Source organism: Myripristis murdjan, chromosome 11 (assembly GCF_902150065.1).
Source record: "Myripristis murdjan chromosome 11, fMyrMur1.1, whole genome shotgun sequence".
Taxonomy (NCBI): Eukaryota; Metazoa; Chordata; class Actinopteri; order Holocentriformes; family Holocentridae; genus Myripristis; species Myripristis murdjan.
In genome coordinates, this window is record NC_043990.1 from 19,340,655 (window position 1) to 19,365,702 (window position 25,048).

Here is a 25,048-nt window from a genome sequence, read left to right on the forward strand (position 1 = left end):
TATATGCATATCAATTAAAATGTGTTGTTAATACTTCAACATATAATACTATATAGGAATTCAGCACAGAGGTATATTTAATATATGTGCATATATAAGTTCTATGATGGGTATTTCATATATGTTATAAACTTATATAATCATATATAAATGTATAAATACAAATATATTGTTAACATATAAGGTTGCAACATATAACACCATATAACAAATCTTCCTGTGGGTAGCACTCATATACACATATATAAATTTTACTATGGGTATTTCATATGTGTTATAAAAATATATCTATATATTTATCCAGAGGATGCATGTATGTGCCAATAATGTATCACCTTATATGTAACATATATGACAAATCACTCTTGGTATAGGGCTATTTATCCACATAGGGTAGAAGATGCAGAAAAAGCCACTGCTCACAAAAATCTGCAAAGCACCTCCGCCTCATAAAAAGGCCTCCGAGGCCACAGTTCCATGTTATGAACGCTGTGGTAAAGACAGGGGGAAAAAGCTGTTTTAATTAACAAAGGGGCGAGCACAGAGCACGTTTTTGATTGAGCAAAGCAAACATTTATCCGGATTTTTGGAGGCACGGCAGTGAGCATCCAGCACTCAGGTGGTGAAGTCAGAGGTTTGGACAGCTGGGCCTGGGGCTGGAGGGGAGGATGTGGTGAGATTAGAAGAGCCTTATTACATAAAACAGCTCTAGGAAGGAGGATCTCCCTCCATCTCTCCACTTCCTTCCCTTATCCTTGTCTCCCTACATGCATTGCTCCAGTTCCTACAGACAGAGAGACATCTATGGCCTCAACTCTCCTCCCTGCTCTTGTTTCCATCAGGGGCAAAAGCTGAGGCCGCACCGCATTGTCTGAATGTTTTTCTTGGGTCTTATATGCACTGTAACATCAAACAAAATTCAGATGGAGAGCAAGCGACTCAGCTGAGAAGCCCTGCTCTCTCCACACTTTCTGTCTCATCACAAAGTCATCTTGATCCTGAGGTTTTCTCAGAAGACAACATGCCCTGTGTGGGTGTCTGGTTTTGTTAATGTTAAGCCATAATTCTTCCGCCCATCGTCCCACCAAGATCCTTTGTTTTCACCATGTATCCACTCAGATGTGTGATGGTTGGCGGGGTTACGAAGTATCACCTTTCATATCTGCATTTGTTTGACGGTAAGCGGTCACATGATTTCAAGGAAGAGCTGTTTTTGTCGAATGTTTACAGTGAATATGCATGAGTGTTAAAGGTAAGGTTAAGTTTATTTTGAATATATTCTGTAAGTGCCTCTTGATATACCAAGTTTCCCCACAACTTCACCTTTAGTCTAAATCAGAGATGAACTCTCATACACAGTTTCGATTACTGTTCCATCCTAGAAGTAACATACATCTGACTGCGGTTGTCAATGACTCATGTAATCGCTGATCAACAGCAGGACTGGACACGAGATGCCTTCACTTATCGCACAAGCTTTCCCTGGTTGCTACTCTTGTCTTCCCCAGAATGCTTCCACATGGTGTGCAGAGGCAGGGTGTGATGTGTGGAGTGAGTTATGCTGACTGGAAAGCAGTCTCGGTATGGTGCCGCGGTAGGCAACCACATGTGTGGGTTTGCATCACTGATTGTTCCATTCATACATGCACGTGAACGCTCACACGCGGCCGTGCAAACACACACATCCATTGACGTCTCAAGCACACCCTTCCCCCCTTTTGGTCTCCTTTGTGTGGCTTGCAGGTATTTTACAAGACTTTAAAAGCAGGCAACACAAGTATTTGATCCTGTCCTTTGATTGAAACAGTAGAAAGCGCTGAGTTTGTCTTGAAGAGTGAGGCACTATTAATGAGGAGCCTTAGAAGGTAAATTAAACTTAATGAAAACTAATAAAATTAGATTCACCAGGTTGCAAAGTTGGGATCGCTAAATCTCGTCTTCCCCCGAGTTATGCATGCTAGACTTTTGTAACAACAAAACCATGAGCACAGCATTTTATCTTGCTTAACATGATAAGCTTGATTAAACATGATTAAGATTTTCATCCGCTTATGTGCACTAGTGTTAATGAAAATGTCCCAGGTTTGTTCAGCTGTGAAGAGTTCTGACTAATGACACGTAGCTGGCCAGACCCTCAGTGACTACTCAGTGACTAGGGCAATGATTCCCCTGCACTTCTGCTTACATTCTTAGACATATTTATCATGCTCTCTGATTCAGCTGAGCCAGTGAGGCCAGAACAGAGAGCCATAGATTACAGCACATTTTTTCTCTCTGTCTTAGGGCCTAACTTTATGTTTTCATCGTCTGCTTTTTGGGGTTAGTGGTTAAGCATGTTTAGGTCAAGGTTTTAAACAAGAAAGAGGAAGTTGCTCAAAGACAAGTGTGAAAGAATTTGGTTTTAGCTTTGTCTGACGCAAATCATCAATTTGTGTCAAGAAACATTTATTTAAGATAAAATTCATGCTTTCTTAAAACAAAATCTGCCTATAGGTTATTTTTAGAGGTGTGAAATCTATTAACGTCATCATGCCATTGCTAGACAGCAGTTGATGCAGTTGTTCAGTCTGCCTCTGATATGGTGACCATGGTGAAATAGCACTTAGGCAATAACAGCAACAACGTAATGGAGCGCACTGAGGGTAACCAAGCTGACAAGCATCAGCTGTTGTCTGGAGGTTTTTGAGGAATTAAAATTTAGTTACAGTCTAGTATCAGTAACATTTTAACCCTAGATAATGCTCAGCAAACAAGTTCCCAAATGCTTCATGGCTGAGGAGCAACCGTGTAAGCTGACAAATCAAAAGGACAGGTAACTGACATGAGTTTTGAGCTGTGGATTCAGATTAGGAATTCTTATTGAAATGTACAATAAATGTACAATAAATTACATGGTGTACAAATGAGGATGTTCGCTGTAGTGAGGCGTGCAGATGATTTATCACAATCCTAAGCTGTAAAGTCACCTGTTTTATTATCATACTTATTATTTATATCATACTTAAATTTTAATTCAGTTCACAGCACAAAAATTTAATTATAATATGCTTTACTTAGCAGGTGTTAAATATAGAGGGAAATAGTTTGAAAGCAATACATTCTCATGTACAAATTCACATAAATCATACACATGATCTCATGTTACCCATCATAATGCCAAGCTGTTTGACCTACAACTGATTTACAGAAGACACATCACAGTTCAATTGCACTGTAGTCCAGCTCCATCTCCATATTTCAGTTCACACACAGCTTGAGTGTAAATGTGCCATATGCTAGACTCAAATATGTTTGTCCTTTCCTTAGAGTTCAAAGTGCTTAATCAGCAGGTATACCTATACACCTGATTGTTTTGAATGCTTAACATAAAATCAACACTGCCCAATCCCAACACTGGGAATACAGTGGGCTACAGACAAGGATGCCCCCTGTCCCCATCACTGTTTGAATGGGGAGCTGTCATATAGAGTTCATGTCCCTTGAAGCTAACTTCCTTAAACACCACTGCTGTCTTTAGAATTCCTCCTCATAGTCAAGACTTTCAAGGTTAGTCTGTGGGACAACGTAAACAGATCTGCTCTTCTTCTTCCTGCCACCCTTCTGCTGTGCGAGATCCTGATTCCCAGTAAAAGACAGGTAGGCGGCAAGGCTGTTTCTCACTCCGTAGCTCACCATGCTGTCTGTGTTTTCAGTGCCACCGAGGCTTCCACTGCTGATGAGCTCATGCCTGCAATGGGTGGAAACGAAAAAAAAAAAAAAAAAGGAAAAAAATTAAAATAAATGAATTGAGTATGTTTTGAATTGAGTATGTTTTGAATTCTCTGTTCAAGTTGTTGTGGAAAAAATGATGCATTTCCTGTTGTCAAATTCAATATCAACTGACTTGACCAAGTGCTTAAAGATAGCACATATTGTATCCTGTTTTTGAGGTTAATACAGTTGATACAGAGGGTTCGTATGTGCAAACACTGACATTTGACAGGTTGACCAGTCTTCCCAACAATTCTGGACATAGGGCAAAAGAGCACATGCTAAATTTCTACTGCATCATGGGATTACCTGAGTGGATGGAGTGGCCCAATCCAAATGTTTTTTTGGTCAATCTCAAACATCAAATCAGATGAATATCATCACAAAGATTCTACCTGTCTACTTTGTTCCAGTCAAAGTTTCGGCGCATGACTACAGGCGGAGGCTGAGGACTTGCATCTGATGAGGGGCCCTTGCCAGACAAACAAGGGGACGTCAGGACACAACACAGGCCATCTGCAGAGTCTGACAAGTTAAGGATAGGAGAAGTGAAATACAGTAACTTACATACTAGAAGCAAGGAAACAAGCACACAGGACTAACATAACACACATTAATTCAATCAGCCATGCAGTTGCTTACTCAAGCAAAGGCACAAACTAAACTCAGGCGGGCGCAGAAAAATACACAAGTTTGTTCAGAATAACCACAGTGTTTTGCCGACTGAATGCTGATTCTTCTCACAGTGTATGCACCAGTGGTCATCATCAAGCACACACATATCTCATTTCCTGTTGTGCTCCCTAATGTGCTTTCGACACAGAATAGTGCACTGATAAGAAACAGCTCTATATTAAGCACATGAATGGTTATTTTCAGTTGGTTGATGCAAGCATATGCATATCTCAGATGGGTATCTGTGATGTTGGTGAATTTATGTATCGTTTTGTGTATGCTTCTGCGTATGTCTATAAATGTTTTATTTATTAATTAATAAATTTATTTATTTAGGTGAGTATCCTTGTCTTTCTATTTAGTTCTGTGTGTACACTCACCGGAGTAGTGGTTGATCATATCTTCAAGGCACTGGAAAGTGAGTCGAGGGGAGATATAGTACCAGCTGTTGTCCAGTCTGAAGATGCGATAGTGCTTTATGCTTCTGTGCTTCACTGAGAGTGAATACAAACCTGCGGATGCATTACATACCATATATTTAACAATATAAGTCATGACACAAAGTGGTCGTGTTCTGACAGAATGGCATTTTATAGCATATATCAGGTCATTTTAATATTGACAGAGACTAAAAACGCTGTGCTAATGCTGATGTGTTGGAAGAAATTAAAAAGCAGAACTTATCCTGCTCTATACTGTATTGTATGTACAGTAAATGAGTAGAGTCAGATTTAAAGGGAAATACCCTCATAGGAAATTAAAAGAATAGGTGTATGATTTAGTTCCCTAAATGTGTTTCTCACAAAAAATTTGTGAAAGGAGACTCAACTTCCAGATAATTTATTTAATCTAGGACTTTTGTAGGCTCAAACCTATCTGATCCTTTGTTTTTTTCCCTTTTTTCCATGTCATATCTTGTGCTGGAAATAGAGTATCTGAGTACCATTATAACATCCGTTTTGAGACATCTGCACCTATTTTGAATTTGGACTATGTTAAGACTTCATTTTCCATGAAGACTGGGACTAGGCTTGGCCTGCCTCGGACTTCGCTGAAGCGGTCTTGACAACAGACCTCTGAGCAAATACAAGCCTACATTAAAGCTTACCTCACATTAGAGTGTATTGCTTGCTGATAGATCATGTTAGTATGCAGATTATCTTGAAGATACACTAAAGTCAGTTGGCACCACTGCAAATGCACTCACCTCGCTCCTTGGTGCTCTCCCGCACCATGAAGGAGCCAACTCGGTTCCCAGGTAGACGCAGCAGCTCCTCAGCCTTCTGCCTCTCCACACCTTCAAACAGCCAGCTGAAGGAATGGAAAATATGTTGCTGTTTGACTATGAGATAAAATACCCATGAGGCAGCTAAGCAGTTTACAGAAGCAGTTTTAATATCAAGGACAAAACCTAGCAGTGAAAACGATACAGCATAATGAATGGCAAATGTCTTATGCCAGGAAATGCTGTAGCTCTTATGTTAGAAAATCTTCTCCCAAAGACAGACTTCAGATATTTTTACTCATAAGGGAGCTAATCAGTAATAGTGCAATAGTCTCTTACATAAATGAGGCTGTACTAATCATGTCATTCAACCAGGGAGCGATTTAAAGCAAAACACGTAATAATATACTTGTGTTATGACATGATATGCTTACCCATGGTACACTTTTGCAACATGACTGTTGGGAATGTAGTTCTCCTTCCCCGTTTGGACAGAGCGGACTCTCCACCAGTAACCCTCTCTGGCCACCACAAAACAAACCAAAGAGGAATCAACAACTGACCTTTCACAGGGACACTTCCCTATGTTGCATTCACCCTTCAACCAAACAACCAAAAAATGTATATGACTCATTCCCTTTTAAACTTACAGCCCCACTACTGGCGACTTAACATCTTAACAAAATGAATCTACAGCAAAGAGTGTCCTTTTAGCATGTGCCACAAATGGGCTATACTACGTTTTTGCAAATGGCTTTGTTGTGCCTGGTTTTCTGGCCGTTAACGCAGAGGGCAGAAACATGGACGTACTCTGAGATGACCCTGAGCTTCTCCCCGATCCTGAAGATCGGCTCACTGATGTCAGACGATGGGTAGTCCTGGATCAACACCAGCGTTTCATCGTCTGAACCTGCCAAAAAAACAGCTTGATGTTGAACCACAGACATCATAGACTGGTGGTACTGATAGCGATGCCAAACTTGATTGGAAAAACATCTGCTTGTTTTAAGCTGTCAGGATGGGTTGGGTTCGTCACATCATGACAGCTCGGATACCAAGAGCCAACCTTGTCTTGTACACCAAGAAAAATACACAGTTGGTGTTCAGATACTTCTTTGTGATTATCTGAGCTTTCTGGCATTTCGTGTTACCCTGTGTCTCATACCCCGCTGTTGTGTAGCTCCAAGCAGGTTTCAACAAATGCTACAAATAATTTATAAACTCAAGTCGACACAGCGCTGAGCAGCTCTGACTATTCGGGTGAATATAGGCAGTGCGTGTGTGTGCATGTGTGCGTGTGTGTGTAATGAGAAATGGCAACAGCAGCAATATTACTGTGTTTTCATTTAACGAAGGGCATCCGCAATGCATGATTTAAAAAAAAAATAAGCATTTCGGATTCTTCACTAACCAAGAGATAAACATAAACTGTAGTTACAAAAGTACTGAAAGGAGACCTTACCCTTTTCTGTGCTGTCACAGTTGTCATTGTTGGCGCTGTCCTTGGCACTCACGCCTCTCATCATATTTCCCATCCTGAAAACAGAGATATAGCCGTAGTCCTCAAGTCTTATCTACGACATGCTTCCTAATTTCAACTACTCTGTGTCTTTACAGCCCTTTCCCCACTCTATTCTCTCTGCCCCTATAGCGCTGCCTTTGTAACTTCCTATTCCTATGTGCTATCTCAACTAAGACACCCGTTGTAGAATGGGGAAGCTGAGGCTAGATGCAATCACACTCAATTTTCCATTCCAGCCCCTAGTTCAAAGTAATGACAAACAATCGTGATGATTAATGGCATTCATTTCACATACTGCAGAAACCCATTGCTTCACGGCAGGTTCCAAGCAGTGAGGCTTTTCATGCAAATACCTTGCACTGTGGAAAAAACATATGGCCTGTAGGCGCATTTCTTTGAAAAGATTAAGTGACATCTCGTAGTTTTCATTAAAGCAGAATCAACTCTTAGATGTGCAGACAAACTCCAGGTGGTGTGCTGAGGTGTAGTAAGTGAGTGGGGACCCTGGAGGAACCTACCTGTGAGGTGCCTTGCTTGCAGTTTGTCTCAAGGGAGAGTATCAAGCGTGGTGGGCCAAAGAGATCATGTTGGTGTTGGCGGTGGCCAGCTTTCACTGAAGTGTCCTTTCCATTTTTTGCGCTACTAGACTTAGACGTAACGAGTTCACACCACTGGCTAATGAGCTGCCTGTTGCACTGTGTGGCAAGACAACTGCGTCCGACTGCACACTCACTTCCTGTCATGAAATGAGGAAGAGGGCAAATGACGGTGAAACAGCGAAACGTCGAGACGCTCACAGATCACAAACAGAGAGAAAGTTTCACATCAAGTATCACCTCAGGCCATGTGTGTCTGATTATTTGAGATGACCGAAATCAATAACATGCCACATTTATATTGTAAACACTCAAGATTCATGTAAATATTTATACAGGATGAATCATACGCCAAAATGATTAGCTTGGATCATATTCTGTGGCAGGTCATCATAACTATAATTGGTCCAGTGGCCTGCTCTTTTTGCTGCCAAATGTCTGCTCTTGTTATGGACACAGAAAAGTACATAATCGGTGACCATCTATAAATGTCAAATGGCCTTGCAGCACTTCAGCTAAGGAATGCAAGAGAAAAACAACCATATTCAGAGACTTTAGTGGCAGTTTGGTATGAGAAATGAATTGTTGTATCTTCCACACTCATAATTACTGGCTGTGCAGGCTTGAGCATTCAAACCATTTTGTGCTACAGGACATTTTTTTTTTTTTTTTTTTTTTTTTTTTTTGGAAGTCAGAACAAAAGATGAAAAACAAATCCTGCATTACGCGACTGAAATGCTGCTGCTGATGCACATAAAAAGACGAGCATTTCAAAGTGTTCTCACAATAGCCTCAATTTCTTTTAGCTGTCGTGACGTGCATGTTTCATGTCTGATGTTTGCTTTGAGTCAGACAGCCAGCTTGTTTGGCTCAGCGGAAACCAAAAGTTACCACCTTTCATGTTTGTGTGGCTGTGAGTGTGTGTGACACCCAGAGCTATTTCTGCCAGGCAGCCCGTGTGGTTACTTGTTTTTTTGTTATATTATTTCTGGGCTCAAGTAGAAATGCAGTTCCTTTCCTGAAATATAGTTTAAGTAGAACTAAAATTACTGGTTCATAAATCTAACCGAGCAAAAGAAAGAAGTAGCTCATTTTAAATGCACTCAGTAACAGTTACATGGTTTTGTTCCTTTTCTTGAACAAAAGAAAATGTTGCTGCACATGATATTTACACTGCAGCACAAAAACAGCCAAAGGACAGAGAGTTTGGACCAGATTAATTATTTTTTTAAAAAGTTGCTCTTTCTAACATTCCTTTTTTATGGAGAGACTAAAGAATTTACACTCTGTAACTAATTCAAAGTGCACTGAGGGCTGACTGAAGAGAGGACCATGTGGACCCACCTGACCAAAAAAAAAAAAAAAAAAAAAAAAAGTGGACGAGAAAGGAACTCATCAGTGAGTCAGGCCAGCAATGAGAACCACGTGGACTCAACCGCCACATTTCGCTTAGTCTATGTTTTTTGTTTTTGTTTTGTTGTCAACTGAGTCTAAAGGGTCCCATGTGGACCCAACCACCAACTATTGTGCTCATTTCATATTTTTTATCCGTTGAGTCTAAAGGGTCCTCACCTCGGTGCATTTTTACATAGTGCACCTTTAACACTCAGAAGAGCATTAGAGCCAAAAATGAGCTCTGAGATTAATCACAGAATTCAGAGGAAAAGTTTGGAATTGTGAGAAAAAAAGTCAGGATCTAAACTATGATGTCAAAATACTGAGATTGAAGTCAGAACACTGTTTTACTTTTTATTTTGGTGGTGAAGCCTTAATCCTCTTCCGTATTATGAAGTATAATACTTAAGTCAAAACATATTACTGAGGTTAACAAAAAAAAAAAGAAAAAGAAAAAGAAATTAACAGTGATAAATAACATAATTCATTACTTCCACCCTTGGTTCATGCAAAATCATGTCACCATCAAATTATGGGAATCTGGCATATTTACTCTCCTCCTGATAGTAGGAACTGGGGAAAAGAAAAGGAGGACGTGTTCCAGTACAAACAATTGGCTCTGCAACTGGAAAGAATTCTTTCTCTTTTTCTTTCTCTTTCTCTTTCTCCCTTTTCTCTCATTTTTCTCCCCTCTGTGTGTGGCCAGTGTTGAACCTGGAGTAACAGACAAATATCTTCCTTATATATTTGCTGAGTATTGCTTTAGGCTGGCCCTTGTGTGACTATAAATCACCGACAGACAAGCCGGGATCCAATCTAAAACTAGATTACCACTGCTGCTTTTAATTTCAGCTGTGGACTCTGTTTCCTTCTTCTCCTCTGCAGTTGGTTATTTGGGATGTGGGAGTTTCACAGCGTGGAGGCACTGAAGTGTCAAATGAGGACCAGCGAACAAACGAGCCAGGCCATTTACTTCCAGATGAGTGTAGCCAGACTGTGTGGGGCGCATTAGCTGCCATATCACCATGAAGCCGCGCCGAGGCTGCACCTGTCGTCACGGAGACACCCGATCTGTATGAAGGGGTGCATGTCTCTGACCTTATTCCATCATTAAAGAGCATGTTTGTTATTTGGCGTATTGTGCCTTTAAATGGATGATAAACTGTCTGATTTCCCAACATCACCTTTGTCATGTGGTGTGAGCGCTGATGAACATTTTCTTTGAAGCCGTGACTCGTCTAATGAGTCAAACTGCTTGAGCTTCTCCCTCATTTCAGTCTTTTTCTTTATTTTCTTTCGGTGAGAGTTTCATAGATTTCTGAATGAAGTTCCAAATGGTTTCGTTCAATTCAATTTTTGTGGGAAAAAAAATGTGACAGCCGAGGTCTTGCGCAGTTAGTTGTGACAGGATGTTGTTCAGTTCTAAAACCAGGACAGCCTGTCAATCTGCATTATGTTGGCACACAAACACACTCAAACAAATACATGCACACACACACACACACACACATACACAGTTTCATTTCCCCCCATACAAACTTACCCCATGACTTCATTTCTGTGATTCATTTATTTCTTTATTTTGCTTGTTTTGATGAGAGGGGTTTCTACAAAAGCCTCTTTGTTTTTTGACTCGCCTCCACAGACCTGAGTTTTTCCCCTTATTTGCCTCTGCACTATGCATTATAATAGTGCAAACAAATTACAATATACTCAACTCAGAACTTCAAGAAAAACAGGCCCGGGGAGGGAATCAATATATTTTTATTTTAATTATGTTTTAATTATGCAACACGACATGAAGATGAGTTCAAGGTCATATCACTCAGAGTTTAATATAATTTCTTAAAGGGAATATATGTCATTTTTCATTAAAATGTGTTTTATTGTCAGATTTGGGTGTAGAAAACAAATTCTTTCTATGCAGAGAGGGGCCTGTTGGATAATTACTCAAACTATTGGTTTTGCTGAAGGGATTAAAAAGTTACTTACACACCCAAGAGTAGCAGAGTGCCCACCTAGTCCTGCTGGAATGTATCACTACAGAAATGCATCCCCTAAAACTCTGTTTCATTACACTCACTGACTTTCAGGAAGTCTCGAATATTGGTGGATGATGAAGATTATGCTCAAGAATACTAAATACTAAAATCCCCATTTCTAACTGGGCTTACCATCCCTTTAAGCCTCAGATCCTGGGTTATATAACAATATTCCTATGTGCCACAATTTAGTATTTTCTGGACTGCTCATGTGTTTTCCATATTAAAACCTGGAAGAGTCTGCTCCACACCATTAGGTCTTGTTCCCCTGCCACCTTTCCTTTCTCAGTAGAGGATGATGATGATGATGGTAATAATGTGTCTGTGAAAACAAAAACAGCGAAAGGGACACATCAGCCTCATTATAAAGGGTCAGGTCCAGCAAACTTTAATCCGCACGAGGGTGATTCATCTTGTGGCATTAAAAGAACAGTGACAATATTACCGTTGCATAAATTACTATTTTAGGCCAACATTCAATAAAAAGTCAGTACACAGAGAAGTAAGAGAAATATAAAAACATGATTATGCTGAAGGCTGAAAGGCTGAGAGTGCAAAGCAAGACAAACATTTGGAAATTTACCAGAAAACCAACTTGAATATCCTCTGAGATTAAAAACTCACAAATTTATGGAGAAAAAACATGAAAATTCTAAGATTCTAAAGTCATAAATTTGCGAGAAACAACTCAGAAATTCTGCAGAATTAAAGTTGTAAATTTATGAGAAAAAAATCTTGAAAATTACTGTGTTGTTTTCTTCTGAAGGTCCAAGTCACAGCAATGTCTCTCTTTATGATAATATTGTGATTCTGGACTACAATCAAGAGTATTAATTACTATGTTACTATACTTGTTACTATGTCCAATTACAAAGTATAATTTGATGAGGTCATCAACTGCAGGCACGACACACGGCAAGCAGCAGTAAAGTTAAGCAATGTGACTCATTGACTGGAAAAAAAACTCATAAATTTATGACTTTAGTCTCGGAAATTCAGAGTCTTATTCTCAGAATATTCCTGAAACAAGTGCAACTGTATCGGAAACAAGTGGGAGTACCTCATCCCAGTGGCAGATTTTTGCGAACTGTTTGAGGAAAAACAGATTTTAAGACTGAATATCAGACTGAAGGACTTGTTAAGATGGAGATCTCTGCAGTGAACATGTGCAGGATTCAACAAAGGCAGGGAAACAGGGGTCATAAATGTCATATAAATCCTTTGATATACATTTAGGAGTTCTTGAGCGCTGTCTGAGAGGAGAGAGAGAGAGAGAGAGAGAGAGAGAGAGAGAGAGAGAGACTTGGCGGGTGTTTGGTGTAGTCCGTTGAGACTTAGCAGCCTGGCAGCTCTCTCACTGGCTTTGACGTGTGTCTGAGGGGAAAAAGTCGGCTCAGAGACATGGTGATAAATGGGAATATTCCTTTGGAGGAAATACACAGGAGCCATACGTCACACCATTCCTAAACTGCTGCCATTTTAGCCTGAGTTGTATTTCTCCTGGATGTTGAAAGGCATTTAGCTACCGTGGCTGGGTGGCCGGGCTCCACACTGCACAAAATTTCAATCTTAACAACTCATATTCAGGTCCCATATTCAGTCTGAAAATCTTTTTTTCCTTAAAACAAGTGAAAAAACCTGCCCGTGGGATGAGATAATCCCCTTTGTTCCCCATAATCAACTTGTTTCCAGAACTTTCTTGAGTCATTGTCACTTTCTTCATACTAGTGGGTTGATCTGCCTTACTCTGCCTTATATTTATACTTTACTTCTTGAAATAAGTGGAACTGCACCGGAAACAAGTGGGATTACCTCATTCCACTGCCAATTTTTTTTTTTTTTTTTCACTTGTACTCAGGAAAGCAAGATTTTAACGCTGACTATGAGATTAAAAAACTTTTTTTTTTTTTTTTTTTTGCAGTGTAACTGATGTGGTCATGAGGAAGGAAGTCTGCAGAGGCTTTATACTAAAATAAATACAGAGTCAAAAATGAGCATATATATATATAAAGAGATGGCATTGAGGTCTCACAGTATTATTTTTAGAATAGAGGTTTTAAGATTTCATGTGGCATGTTTGTCTAATTTTTAGAAGAGTTATGTGGCAGCGTTCACTTGGTTTTGCATAAAATGTTGATTTGAAAAGTTGCAGGGCTACCAGACAACAAGTCTCTTCACTCTGCTACATTTTCCCTCATGGCGACACAGCCATTTCATCTCCTCTATGTTATTCTTTTCAGATCCTGGCTCCCGTCAGTGACATCGCCTTCCATCTGACCGTCTGCAGCTACTGCAGGACAGGGTCTAGTGTGTACTGAATGAGTCAATACCCAGACATAACACAGGTGAAACTCAACTAATGGGCCTTAAACTCAGTGGACTCTTTGTCAGATCGGGTTTAGGAACATATTCCACAATTGCTAATGTAATTAATCAAGCCACCTTCCCGTCTGGATTATCTCTGTCTGTGAATTTTGTCTGAGTTTGGCCTAATTTAATAGACAAAATAAACAGGCTGTGGTTTGTGGTTTAGTGTTTATTCTGATACTACAAACCTGAATTCCCTGAGATACTAACATAAAATTATACGCAAGAATTGAGTTGCTACTGGCAGATCCTATTAAACAACATAACAGTGGTCTTTTGCAAACAGTAAAATTATAAATACAAACTATCTTTTATGGAGCCACACTGGGGAAGAGTAAAAAAAGATGCTCCTTACAACAGCCTCGATTCCCATAAATACCCATAAAAGCAGTCTAGCAGGTGTTAGCAGGTGTTATGCTGGTTGTAAAGGTAATATAGGCTGTCAGGGATTTTCCCAGCATAGATCATTTTTAAGAGGTCTGCATGATTGATGTTGCTGTGCCCATTTATAAGACATGTTGGGAAGTGGTGAGCTCCAACTTTTGAAGACGGTCGATGATTTGTAAGCACTCGTTTTCGGCAGCAGATTGTCCCTTTTTCTCACTCCCTCCCATGGAGACAGATGGTTTCTGCCTGTGGCCGATGTTAGCCACTCTTGGCTTTGCTTTTCAGGCCCTGCCGCCGTGTTGGACTCTGGATGTGTTTGAACATCTCAAGGATGAACGTGTTCCACGCCCACTGCCTAAAATCGCAAAATTACTGACTGTAAAGAATTCCCCTCATCCTGTCTATATCGAGATGTGTGCACATGGCTCGAGGCGCTCTGGTATAGGGGGTAGGGGGAAGAGGTGCACATTGTTATAATGTGCCTTTTTACGGTTTCTCTTTTCCTAAAAACAATACACATTCCACACGCTCTGGCACCGGTAGTTAGTCTTGCTGTGGCTGTTGTGTTTTCTCGCTGTAATGAGCAGTGTCTAAATAAAGAAGCAAGGCTGACCCTGCTGGTTGTGCCGACCACAAGATCAGCTCAAACAGGGTGTGTGCGTGTATGCAATCATGTGTGTTTTATCTACAGAGCTTGTAGGTTGGACCGCTTGGAGCCAAAAATACCTATATGAAAGTCCCAAAGTCATCCACAAGCCAGTCTGTAATCTTTAATATAATATGTCTCTATCTAGGCCATTCAGGCATCTGGATGCATCTTCTCCACCAAACCTTATGCTTAACTCCCCACATCTGCACAAGTAATCAGCCCTCCCTGCATCTCCATCGTCTATTAACGCATTCCTCCAAGATCTCACAAAATATTCTTCTGGATAATCCTCTGGTAATGAATTTTGGCAGTGGTGTTATTTCTGTTTGCTTATGTAGTGATTTCAAATAATTGGAATAACAGAGCGTTTCATCCCGCAGCACACTTCAGCAGAGTAATTTCAACAGGGGAGCCAGTCACTTTAATAGTAACATAATTGGGTGAAATTGCATTGAGAAACCTGAGAAGCCAGTATTAGCGAACCACTAAGTCATGGGATTGTGGCACAGTATGAGCAGTCCATTAGAGACAGTGAGGTTGTCCTTGCGTTTGTGCTCACTGGCAGCAAAAGAGTTGGTCAAGGAAGCAAAGGCAGTAACAGCAGCTAGCATAACAGAGCCCTCGCTGCAAAAATATCACTTAGTCTAATATTCTGTCTTGAAAGCTTGTTTTTCTTGAAACGAGAGAAGAAATTGGCCAGGGGAATGAGATAATCCCAATGGTTTCCAAAACAGTTTCACTTAATTCATGAATTTTCCTGGGAATAAATGTTGAAACAAGCCAGAATAAAGCGGACCAGCCCACTAGTATCAAGAAAATTACATTTGATTCCAGAAAAAATGATTAGCATTGGTAACAAGTGTGATTATTTCACTCCACTGGCAGATTTTTCACTTGTTTTAAGAAAATCAAAGACTTTAACACTGAGCACTTAAATAACTTGTTAAAATGAAGATGTTTTTGCGGTGCTGGATTAGTTTTGTCCAGTGTGTTGCACTTAATCCTGTCCTTTAACTATATGCTTGGTGTTTTGGGACCAGAAATCCACAGGATGTAATGAAATTACGTCTGTGGTTCCTGTGCCTCTGGCCAAGTCTGATGCTTTCTCTGATCAGACCATTGGCTGCTGCACTGCTCTGATTCTGTGGGCATGACTCTGGTTCACACTTGGGTCTGTTATTTTCAGATTATACCATTATGATCTGAATTTATCCCCACTCTGAAGCGTTTCCATCTTTTCCCAAGATGAAGGGTTGGTTTTGACCCATACGAGACTTAAAATCTTCTCGCCTGCCACAGTAAATTAGACTTGACTTTGTGCTAGTTTTTTAAAAGTTCTGCACAGGAAGAGGCATTGCTCACAGGGATGACATCACTCTCACATTTCAACCCGGCGACCATCAAAACATGCCAGCTTGGGGCCATGTGATTTACCTAGATGGAGGCAATTCAAGAACACTGGGGCATGACTCTCCTGCTTAATAACCCCAATGAGGTCAGAGAGTGGCGGTAAACAACACAGAGCAGGTGCTGCAAAGCCACTCTTCCGCCTCATTCATAATGCTTGTTCAGTTTAAAACCCCCAGCAGGAGAGCCTTTGAAATAAAACTATAAATGGTAGGAAAAAATGTGTAAACAATGTGTTTCCCCTGAAAGCATGCTTGAGTTTTGATGCCAGTGTAGCCAAAGGTTATTCCAGGACAGATTTTACATCACATCATCATTAGTGAATGAGGCGCAATCTTGCACTAATTGTGCCATTAAGCTAACTGCTCACCCAACAGCATAATCCCCAAAGGTGTGCTCTGGAATGAGGGAAAGTGTTCCTAATGTCAGGGCGTGATTCAAACTCTGTAATCAGTGATTACAGTGTGGATCTGCAAGGGCCACCTGTGTATTCTGGCAGCTCGGTATATAAGCCCCCACCATCCATCGCCACCTCTACACGCACACTTAAACACACGCACACACACACACACACACACACACGCCAAGCATAATGCCAGCCTTCACATCCAGGGCAGGGTAACTATCGGTTACTATGCCAGCCAGCCAGGCCCAGCCCATAATGAACGTCTGCACCAGTGCACCCAGTCACTCCCCTCAGCCATCCAGATGGGAGTCTGCAGTTTATCGCTGCGTCATCACCTATTGCCTATTCATTACAGGCCAGTGAGGGCGAGCTATTTTCATGATGCTTGTTTTCACTGTGCACCTGTGAAAGTAGACCCCCGCCACCCCCACCTCCACCCACCCACACTCATGTTTTTAAGACGTACAGTCATCTGTGCCAGAGCTGAATCTGATAAAGACTGTAATGCTGCAGTACTGTAGAAAGCATATGTTTTCTCACTGAGCAGCGTGTACTGAATGATACATAACTGTATGTCATGTAATCATTTACAACCGTGTCATGTTTTCATCTAGCCAAAGCTTAGAATTAGCTCATGTTTTGCTCATTTCATTCAGTTAAAAGGGTGATTAAAACATCAGTGCGAGTTAAAGAAGTAAATGGACACCACAAGCACATAAAAATGTTTCCTCAAGGTTAGGTGAGCTAAGGCTAGCTAATGATAAGCCAATTTATTTACTTTTTTATGGAGGTGCAGTCAGTACATCTGTTGCATAATGAACGAAAGCCTCCAAATGTTTTCCACTGGCTAGTTTGAGGAAACGCTCCCCCTCTGTTGGCATTTCCCCGCAGATCATTTGCTTTAGTGCTTTTCAGAGACTTGATCCGCAACAGGATTGTCACATATAATTGCCAAGCATTCTAAGATTTACACTCCATTTACTCCGTAACCGTGGCTGTCCAAGCTTGCCAGCCTACCAGAGCATGCGGATCCTGATGTGAATTTTGGTGCGGGCCATCTGGAGAGAGCGGCTCGAATATCACATCTCTGCTTTGCTTCAAGTGAGACGGAGAACAGACTGAAGTGCACACTGTGTTTTTGAGCAAGGCTGGAAGTGCCCGTATGTGTGAGGTGAATGGCTTTTTCAAGAGTACAGTTTAAACATTCAGAGGCATTAAAGCAGGTATAACTTTACAGCCAAGGCATACCTCTTGATGTGCAGTTGACCCAGTGGACTAAAAAAGGATTAACCCAGCCCACTGTTTTGATGGAACATTTGTTTTATATGTGATGCACAGATGGCTTTGACTCAAAGACTTTGGCTTGATTTTGAGTCAAAGTGTAGCAGGCTAAAGCGCCATCTGTCATCTTAATATCTCACAAAAAAGTCACTATGCTGTAAGAATATACTAGAGAAACATGTGTTTTCTTTATATAAAAATAACAGCAAAAAACAACAAGTGTCCAAGAAGTGAGATCACTTGGCTGGAGGTTTATAGCGTGCGGGAAGCAGATGACATTCTAGGAAGTTCGAGGAAGGAACTTCCCTTCTCTTGTAGGTGATGTTACCCTCTGGATGAACTTTGGATGTCAGTGCTGACACTAAGACCATTGAAAACATTACATTTTCCTGCCATTAAATAACTGTCATAACATGTTTTCATCTATTTACCATCAACCTCAATGTTAACTAGGAGTAAGTGAAAGAGGAGATGCCTCTTGGTATTCACTCTGCTATTGTAACCATCACTGTGAATGTGTGGAATGTGATATTCCTGCTATTTCCCTCATTCCTCGCATTCCTGCCTGATGTCCTAACCTCTGGAATTCACCTTGTCATCTGAGTATGAGGTAGTGAGCCAAAACTGATCGGCCTTCTGTACCCACCCTTATTCATCAAAGCCCAGACAACATGTTTATGCAGCTACAGACAGTTTTCCAGTGGGGTGCCGCTAAAGTACATTTGGACCTGCAGTTTTACAATCAGACAGAACTGATAACAACTAAAAGGCATTTTCACTAGGAAAGACTTTTGGCCACGACTGGAACAATTTGTACTCATAAAACTGAAACACTGGAGTCTGTGCCTCACTTGTCAGCAGCCACATGTACTGAGGAGCATCAGACCCTGGGTCGTAACATTATTTTGATTTAGCATCCTGTCATTGTGTGGAACATATTTTATAACTGAAGTGCAGATACGTCCACTGTGCACAGGTTGTGTTTCATCAGAGTGTAATTGCCTGCCCTTGACCCCAATTTACTCCCATTACCAGCTTTACAGAGCAGCCAAGGTCAAAGGAGCAAGGCCCGAGCTATCTGGAACTATGGCCTGCGTGGCTCAGGAAGTGGAGTGATCATATAGTAATTAGAGGGTTCCTGGTTTGATCCTCAGCTTGTCCAGAGAGTGTGTTGAAGTATCCTTGAGCAATACACTGTACACCTGACTGCTGCTGTGTGAATGTGAAGCAAAACATTGTAAAGCTCGTTGAGTGGTCGCTAGACCGCAAAAGCACTATAGAAATGCAGTCCATTTACCATTTAACTATTGTTTACAGCTCTCCAGGCTCCTTACATTTTGAAGTGTGTGATGATGGAGTGTGGAAAAATGAACCTCTCACTTGCATCTGGTCCTTGCAGACTTTCAGCTGTGATTGCCTAAACCAGACAGAAGTTTAAAGTGTGGTTTTAGCTGTGGCAGGTTCTCCAGGGATGAGCTCAGTTCTAAATCCCATTTACGAGTTCACTTTGAGAAAATCCCTCTCAGCCATGATGGCTCCAGGATTACCCCTAACCTTTTGAATTTCTCAGCAGATGGAGCAGATAAGGCAGCTTGGACCCTCTCACAGATTGCAATCTTATCTCCTCTTCAACTCCTTTTTGTGCTGCTGATGGCACGTCTGCTGATTTTTCCACTTTCATGCAACCTGTCACAAATTATGGTTTGACCTCTTAAATATGTCCTCGTGACAATGATAATTTTTTTTTTTTTTTTTTTTTTTAATCTAAAGCCCTCCTAACTGTCCAAGTAAAAATGTCAATGACTGCTTCTGTGAATGCGAGGGGGATTATGTGCAGATGTTAGAGAGCTGGCATTTAAAGCAGAAAATTCCTTCAAGTCATTTACCCATGCGAGCCATTTGAATACCTACAGGATCCAAGGATTGTGATAAAAAGCTGTTGAAAAGCATCAGCAGAGACTTGATCTCCATATTTTGTACCTGTGCGTGTGTCACATGGTACCTACGCCAAGCTCTAGCTGTAAATGGAAACTTGAAAATCCTGTACCCTGAGGCTAGGCCTTCAGAGATTGCAGGTCAGCCAGGGTAAATACTCTAAAACAAGGCATTCCAGCAGCGGGTTGGGCTGATGCATACAAGAAATGCCAGGGGAGATCAGCCATTCACGGCCATAGTGCTCCCTACATCTCCTTTTTGTCTCAAAGTCTCAAAGTTAAAACAAAATCAAGCCATATTTTGTTTCTATTGTGCAGTCATGACTGTACTGAGGTGAAATAAATATGCCTTGTTGGGCTATTTACTGTTGACCCACACACAGATGCTCTAACAGAAAGCTTTTGTAGGGATCTTGAGATGGCTCTGTAGGAGTTGGGATCTAAATCCCTCTCTTTTGTCAGCGTGTCACCTCTCGCCTGCTAAAAGCCCAGCAAGTGAACAAAGCAGCACAAAGGTTTGATAGAGGCACACTGTGTCAGCAGCTGACAAGAAGCTCTAGTACAATTGCCCTTTAACTCGAGGATGAGAGGGAGAGATGTGACCCTCAACCTGTGGTGGAGAGTCTGTGTATACACACTGACAGCTCCCTCAGACACATGCCCACTCCACACCTCAGTTTCTCTCTCTCCTGTAACTCTCACTCACTCACACACACACACACTGCACACACACTGTGTTTATCCTCACAGGCTCACAAAGCAGGCAGCACCCATACTTCATGTAAGCTGGCACAGGACCAGGACCTGCACTACATTCTCACCCTGCATATCTGAGCCTGGAATTAAGCCACCATAGACACAGGAAAAGGCGGACAGGAGGTGAGGAATTTTGGATCAGAAAACCGCAAACCAAATTTTGATTCATCCAGATGGCTCACTGCTCTTCAAATTTAGCATTAAAAAGTTAAATTTGGCATTCAAAAATTAATTATAGGCTCAGTTTGCCAATGTACCCCAGAAAATATTTAAAAAAAAAAAAAAATCTATTCAGCACTACAAAATTAAATCATCAGTCAAAATTCATCATGCAGTTAGTTTTGATTTCATTGCTAAGGATATCCGAAGAAATACACAAATACATAATACATAATCTGCAAAAATGCAACAAGTAAGTGGTGTGATCTCACCCTCAGACTCCTGATACAGATTTACTTGAACTGGCGCAATTGTGTTTGACTACTACTGTACGTGAACCTTGTCAAGTTGGGAAAGCTGCAGACAATTAAAGATGAGATATTATAAAAAATTTCCCAGATAAGAAAAGGGAATATCAGTCCAAAGATATTTCACTAAGGTAATAAATCTGGTGTAGGGAGTGTAACTGCTGCTAGGAGGGAACAATGATAGGAATTAAAAACAATTTGAGTGTGTGTGAGTGAGTGCAAATATGTGCACGCATTGCACATATGAACATGAGCGTGACTGCTGCATCTGTGCCTATGAGTGTGTGGCAACAGCATATCCTCCCTCATACAAAGCCTTTTGTGTGAGCCTTCACATGTTCAGAGAAGCGAGCTGAGGTGGCTGGTGCTCTTGCGCAGGGCTCCGAGCCCACAGAAATGGACCTCAAGAAAACAACTGTTTTGTTTGGCCACGACTGTGACTTACTAAATGTTTGCACAATGTGTCCGGACTTTCCACTTATCAGCAAACACAAGCATGGATGGAAATTAGATTTTTTTATATAAACATCCCTCTGCGAGAGTCTTGTCTGCACTAAGGGTGGAGGGTCATTTACAATGCTGTGCAATCTGTAAACACATAATAACAAAGGATTAATGTGTCAATTACTAACAAATGTTTCCCTCAGGTTTGAATTGTGAACCCCACCTCACTCATGAAAGTGAATTTCAAGATTAATAACCTCAAGTCTCTCTGAATGCCACTTATGTTGCATTTCACTTTGTTTGGATTGTACCTATGTGCTGTTTGCTCTACCTGAACTACGATGTCACATGCTGATCTATAAATAATGAAATATAAGTGTTAACTGTGTGAATAGTGAGGTGTGTTAAGAAATATACATAAGGAAATGTTCACATTTAACCGTGCCTTGTGATTGTTACAGTGTAGCTGAGAGTTGGAGCGTTGCTGCTTCCTATAACTAGGATTCCTATAACTATGGAGCCCATGCAGCAGATGTTTTCCTTAGTCTGTGAGACCACAGCTATATAAAGTGAGTATAATTACTGGACTGGTCTGAGCAGAACTTGCCATGCCCTCTCTCTCTCCGGCTCTCAGACATACACACACACACACACACACACACACACACTACTCATGAAGTTCAAGCACAAAGGCTCATGGAAGGTTGACAGAGTTCAGTCAGGTATAATATGGCCAAAATGGTGGGGAAATGATGTCACTGATCAACATCAAGCACGACTAAGCACATTCTGCTGTCTAATTTGTAGTCAAAGCATATGTTTACTGGTAGTTTTGTTCCAGCTGTAGTCACATAACGCTTTGCTGGTTTTACAGTCTGCTGTGCGGCTATATATTCTTACATCTGGAGCTGTTTCAGTTCATATCTCCCGGTCTTTCATAAGCAGCAAATGATCCTTGTCAGGAACCCAGCTGCAAAGAGGTGATGTGATATTCTGAGAACTTTCTCACAGTGTGTGCTTGTGAGGACCTTCTTTTTTTTTTTTTTTTTTTTTTGGTATCACCTCAGCAGTTTTTGGTCGCCTCTTGGTGTTGTAAACTCATTCTCCCATTCTAAGGAGGATTAGCGACTCCACTTGACTTTGAAGCTTGAAGATTTCCAAAACACGGTTTGACTTCAAGGCTTCTCTACGAGCTGAGGGGATTTTAATGAGGGGATTTTCAGTTTGACCAGCTATGCAAAACGTCAGTCATGGATGGTCAGCTCCCATAATCAGGCTATCTATCACTTTTTTTAACCCCGGGGTGCTTTCCTAGCCTCTATCAATATGAGGGAACATATTCATGACTCTCTGGGTTTGAATGTTACTTTGAAGCAGAGTGTGGTGCACCCAAAATAGACAACATAATTATTAGCTTGACGCCGGCAGCATTTTAGACAATTGTCTCTGAGTATGTGAACTGAGGAGGTTTGCTTGTGCCACATATGGCGAAGCAGAACGAGATCAGCACTCTCTCTTTCTCTTTCCCTCCTCTCTTATTCTTCTATGCAACACCTAATAGAGCAGGAATGCTGCAGAAAAAACACTTCAATGTATGTATTCCCACAGCTGATCTAAGGGCCAGTCAAGCCTTTCCCCTGGAATAACTCACAACTTTAACCACCGACACCCTAACCTCAAGTCAGCTGACAGAATGAGCCGTGCCAGCATATCCACCTCATCTGGAAGCTAAGCAGTGGTCGCTTTAGTTTTTCATCATGAGACCTTTTCACCACATGCACGGCGCCACAACAAACACACAAAGAGCAGACAACTTGGCATGATGCAGTGTGGCTGTGATTGACATCACCTAATGATGCACAGGTCCATGCAACGCCCCGCTGTCGACGGCACTAACCCCTGCTATCAGACCGAAACATGAATGACAGATGCAGATGTGGGGACGAATGATACCATCTGTGATTTGAAATCTGTTTTTCCTTTCTGCGTTAACTTTAATGGAGGATAACAGGGCATGTGAAGTGTGTGCTCGTGTGGAGAGGCGATAGCTGTGCGTGCAGACAAGTTTGTTGCATGCTACAGGCAAGAAGGAAAAGATGGAAAGAGATGGACAGATAAGGAGAGATATAGAGAGAAGGAGAGACACGAAAGATAAGGGTGGAGTGACAAAGACAGAGATTCACTTCCTCCTCAAATGTGTAAAATATTCCTCAGGAACAGCCATAAACATGATTGTCTTATACATTAACACACTATTTGCATCCACTTCCAACCTGTTGATCCTCACAGCAACTCGGATCCAAAGAAATACACACAGCCACACACTCTGATACATGAGGAAGAGCAGGATTTATTGCTTTATTATAAAGTATTTCATCATTTCAACTACTGTAACTGAAGCTCCACCAATATTGTTAATTTTATCATTCATCTCACAAAAACACACTGAGGTATTGGATTATGGGGGCAAGAGAGAGGACACATTGTGCTGTTGGTTTCGGGTCGTGCTGGTCGGGCCAGAGAGAGAAGTGCGGCTCAGATCAGCTCAGAGGCTGACAGCTCTCTGACAGGGATTAGAGGACTGCCTGTAAATAATAGGGGTTCAGACCTGGGGCACCTTGCTCCTTGACAATGTGCTCATTTCTCATCTCTCCCTCTGTCTCTCTCTCTCTGTGGGAACATATTTTTGTAGCCTATGATGTATATCAGATTTATGCTCCCAGTTTTTAGCTGTTTTTCATGAATGCGTCGGCCAGCAGACTAAAGACTTGTGAGGGTGAGAGGTCTGACAGATGAAGTGTGGTGGTTTTGGGTGTCTGAAATAACCAACCACCACTATTCCAGTTCTCACATAAATCGGGCTGCAACAAGCCATTTTCCATATGTCTGAATGGCGAAGGGAAGCAAAGTGTAATTAAATTCTTTTGGAATCAACGAGGCAGAAACACATTTCGAGAAAAGCAAAGTAACAGACTTTGACGTGGATGACATCATTGTGATTCAAAGTGATGATTTGTCAACCAGACCAACAGAGTCCCAGCCCAAAAAAATATTTAAGTAAGTCAGCAATCTTTGGAAAATAGTTTTCACTGACGTAATCAAACATTGTTTCGCAGAAGTGTAAATTACCTGTCACCTAATTGACCTAATTGTATGTTTCTGCCCCCTGTAAGTGGTACAGTGGTGATCCAGTGAAGTGCCTGTGTGTCATCACAATTAAATCTGTGAAGATGAGATTAAGTTGCATGAGATGCCAAGACATGACGTAACATGAGATGAGATGAGGGGTACCCATGAGGTGAGATGATGGGATTAGATGAAACTCCAGTGATTTTGTGGGATTTGCATCATTGCACCAGCAGAATTAAAGAAAAAGTCAATATGGCCTAAGAACACAAAAAGACGGGTGCTGTGGCTTTCAATATAACGCAGTAAATTAAGAAAAAAAAAAAAAGTTAGTAGATCTTCATCCTACAGGCACTTTTTTAAATTAAAATACTAATTTGGAGTAGCCTGTGCGTGCAGAATAACAAGTGTCAGTGGGCCGCTGCCTGGCCTTGAAGATCTTCGGTTTCCAGACACGCCTAAATTATCTGAGTTGCCAAGGCTTTCAGGAGGAGGATCGGGTGAAAGTGGAGCGGAGGGAGAGAAGAAACCAACCATCCCCAGTCTGAAATATGCGGGGCTCGTCTTTCCCAGACCTGACGTCAGCCCGGACACTTAAAGATCTCCCCCGGCCCGGCCA

General features: G+C 41.3%; 1 protein-coding gene across 2 annotated transcripts; it reads right to left on the bottom strand.

Annotated features, from left to right (window-relative positions):
• Positions 1–3,018: 3,018 nt before the first annotated feature.
• Positions 3,019–7,874, bottom strand: sla1a (Src like adaptor 1a). Of its 2 annotated transcripts, XM_030063747.1 has the most exons (8): positions 7,691–7,874; positions 7,113–7,186; positions 6,461–6,560; positions 6,085–6,171; positions 5,633–5,736; positions 4,806–4,937; positions 4,146–4,275; positions 3,019–3,727 (listed from the first exon to the last, which is right to left on the bottom strand). In XM_030063747.1, exons 2-8 carry the CDS (start codon positions 7,183–7,185, stop codon positions 3,514–3,516), a joined length of 840 nt encoding a protein of 279 aa, XP_029919607.1. In that variant the 5' UTR covers position 7,186; positions 7,691–7,874; the 3' UTR covers positions 3,019–3,513. The 2 variants fall into 2 exon arrangements, with proteins under 2 accessions (XP_029919607.1, XP_029919608.1); XM_030063748.1 differs by lacking the exon at positions 7,691–7,874 and having other exon boundaries at positions 7,113–7,470.
• Between the last annotated feature and the right edge of the window lie 17,174 nt (positions 7,875–25,048).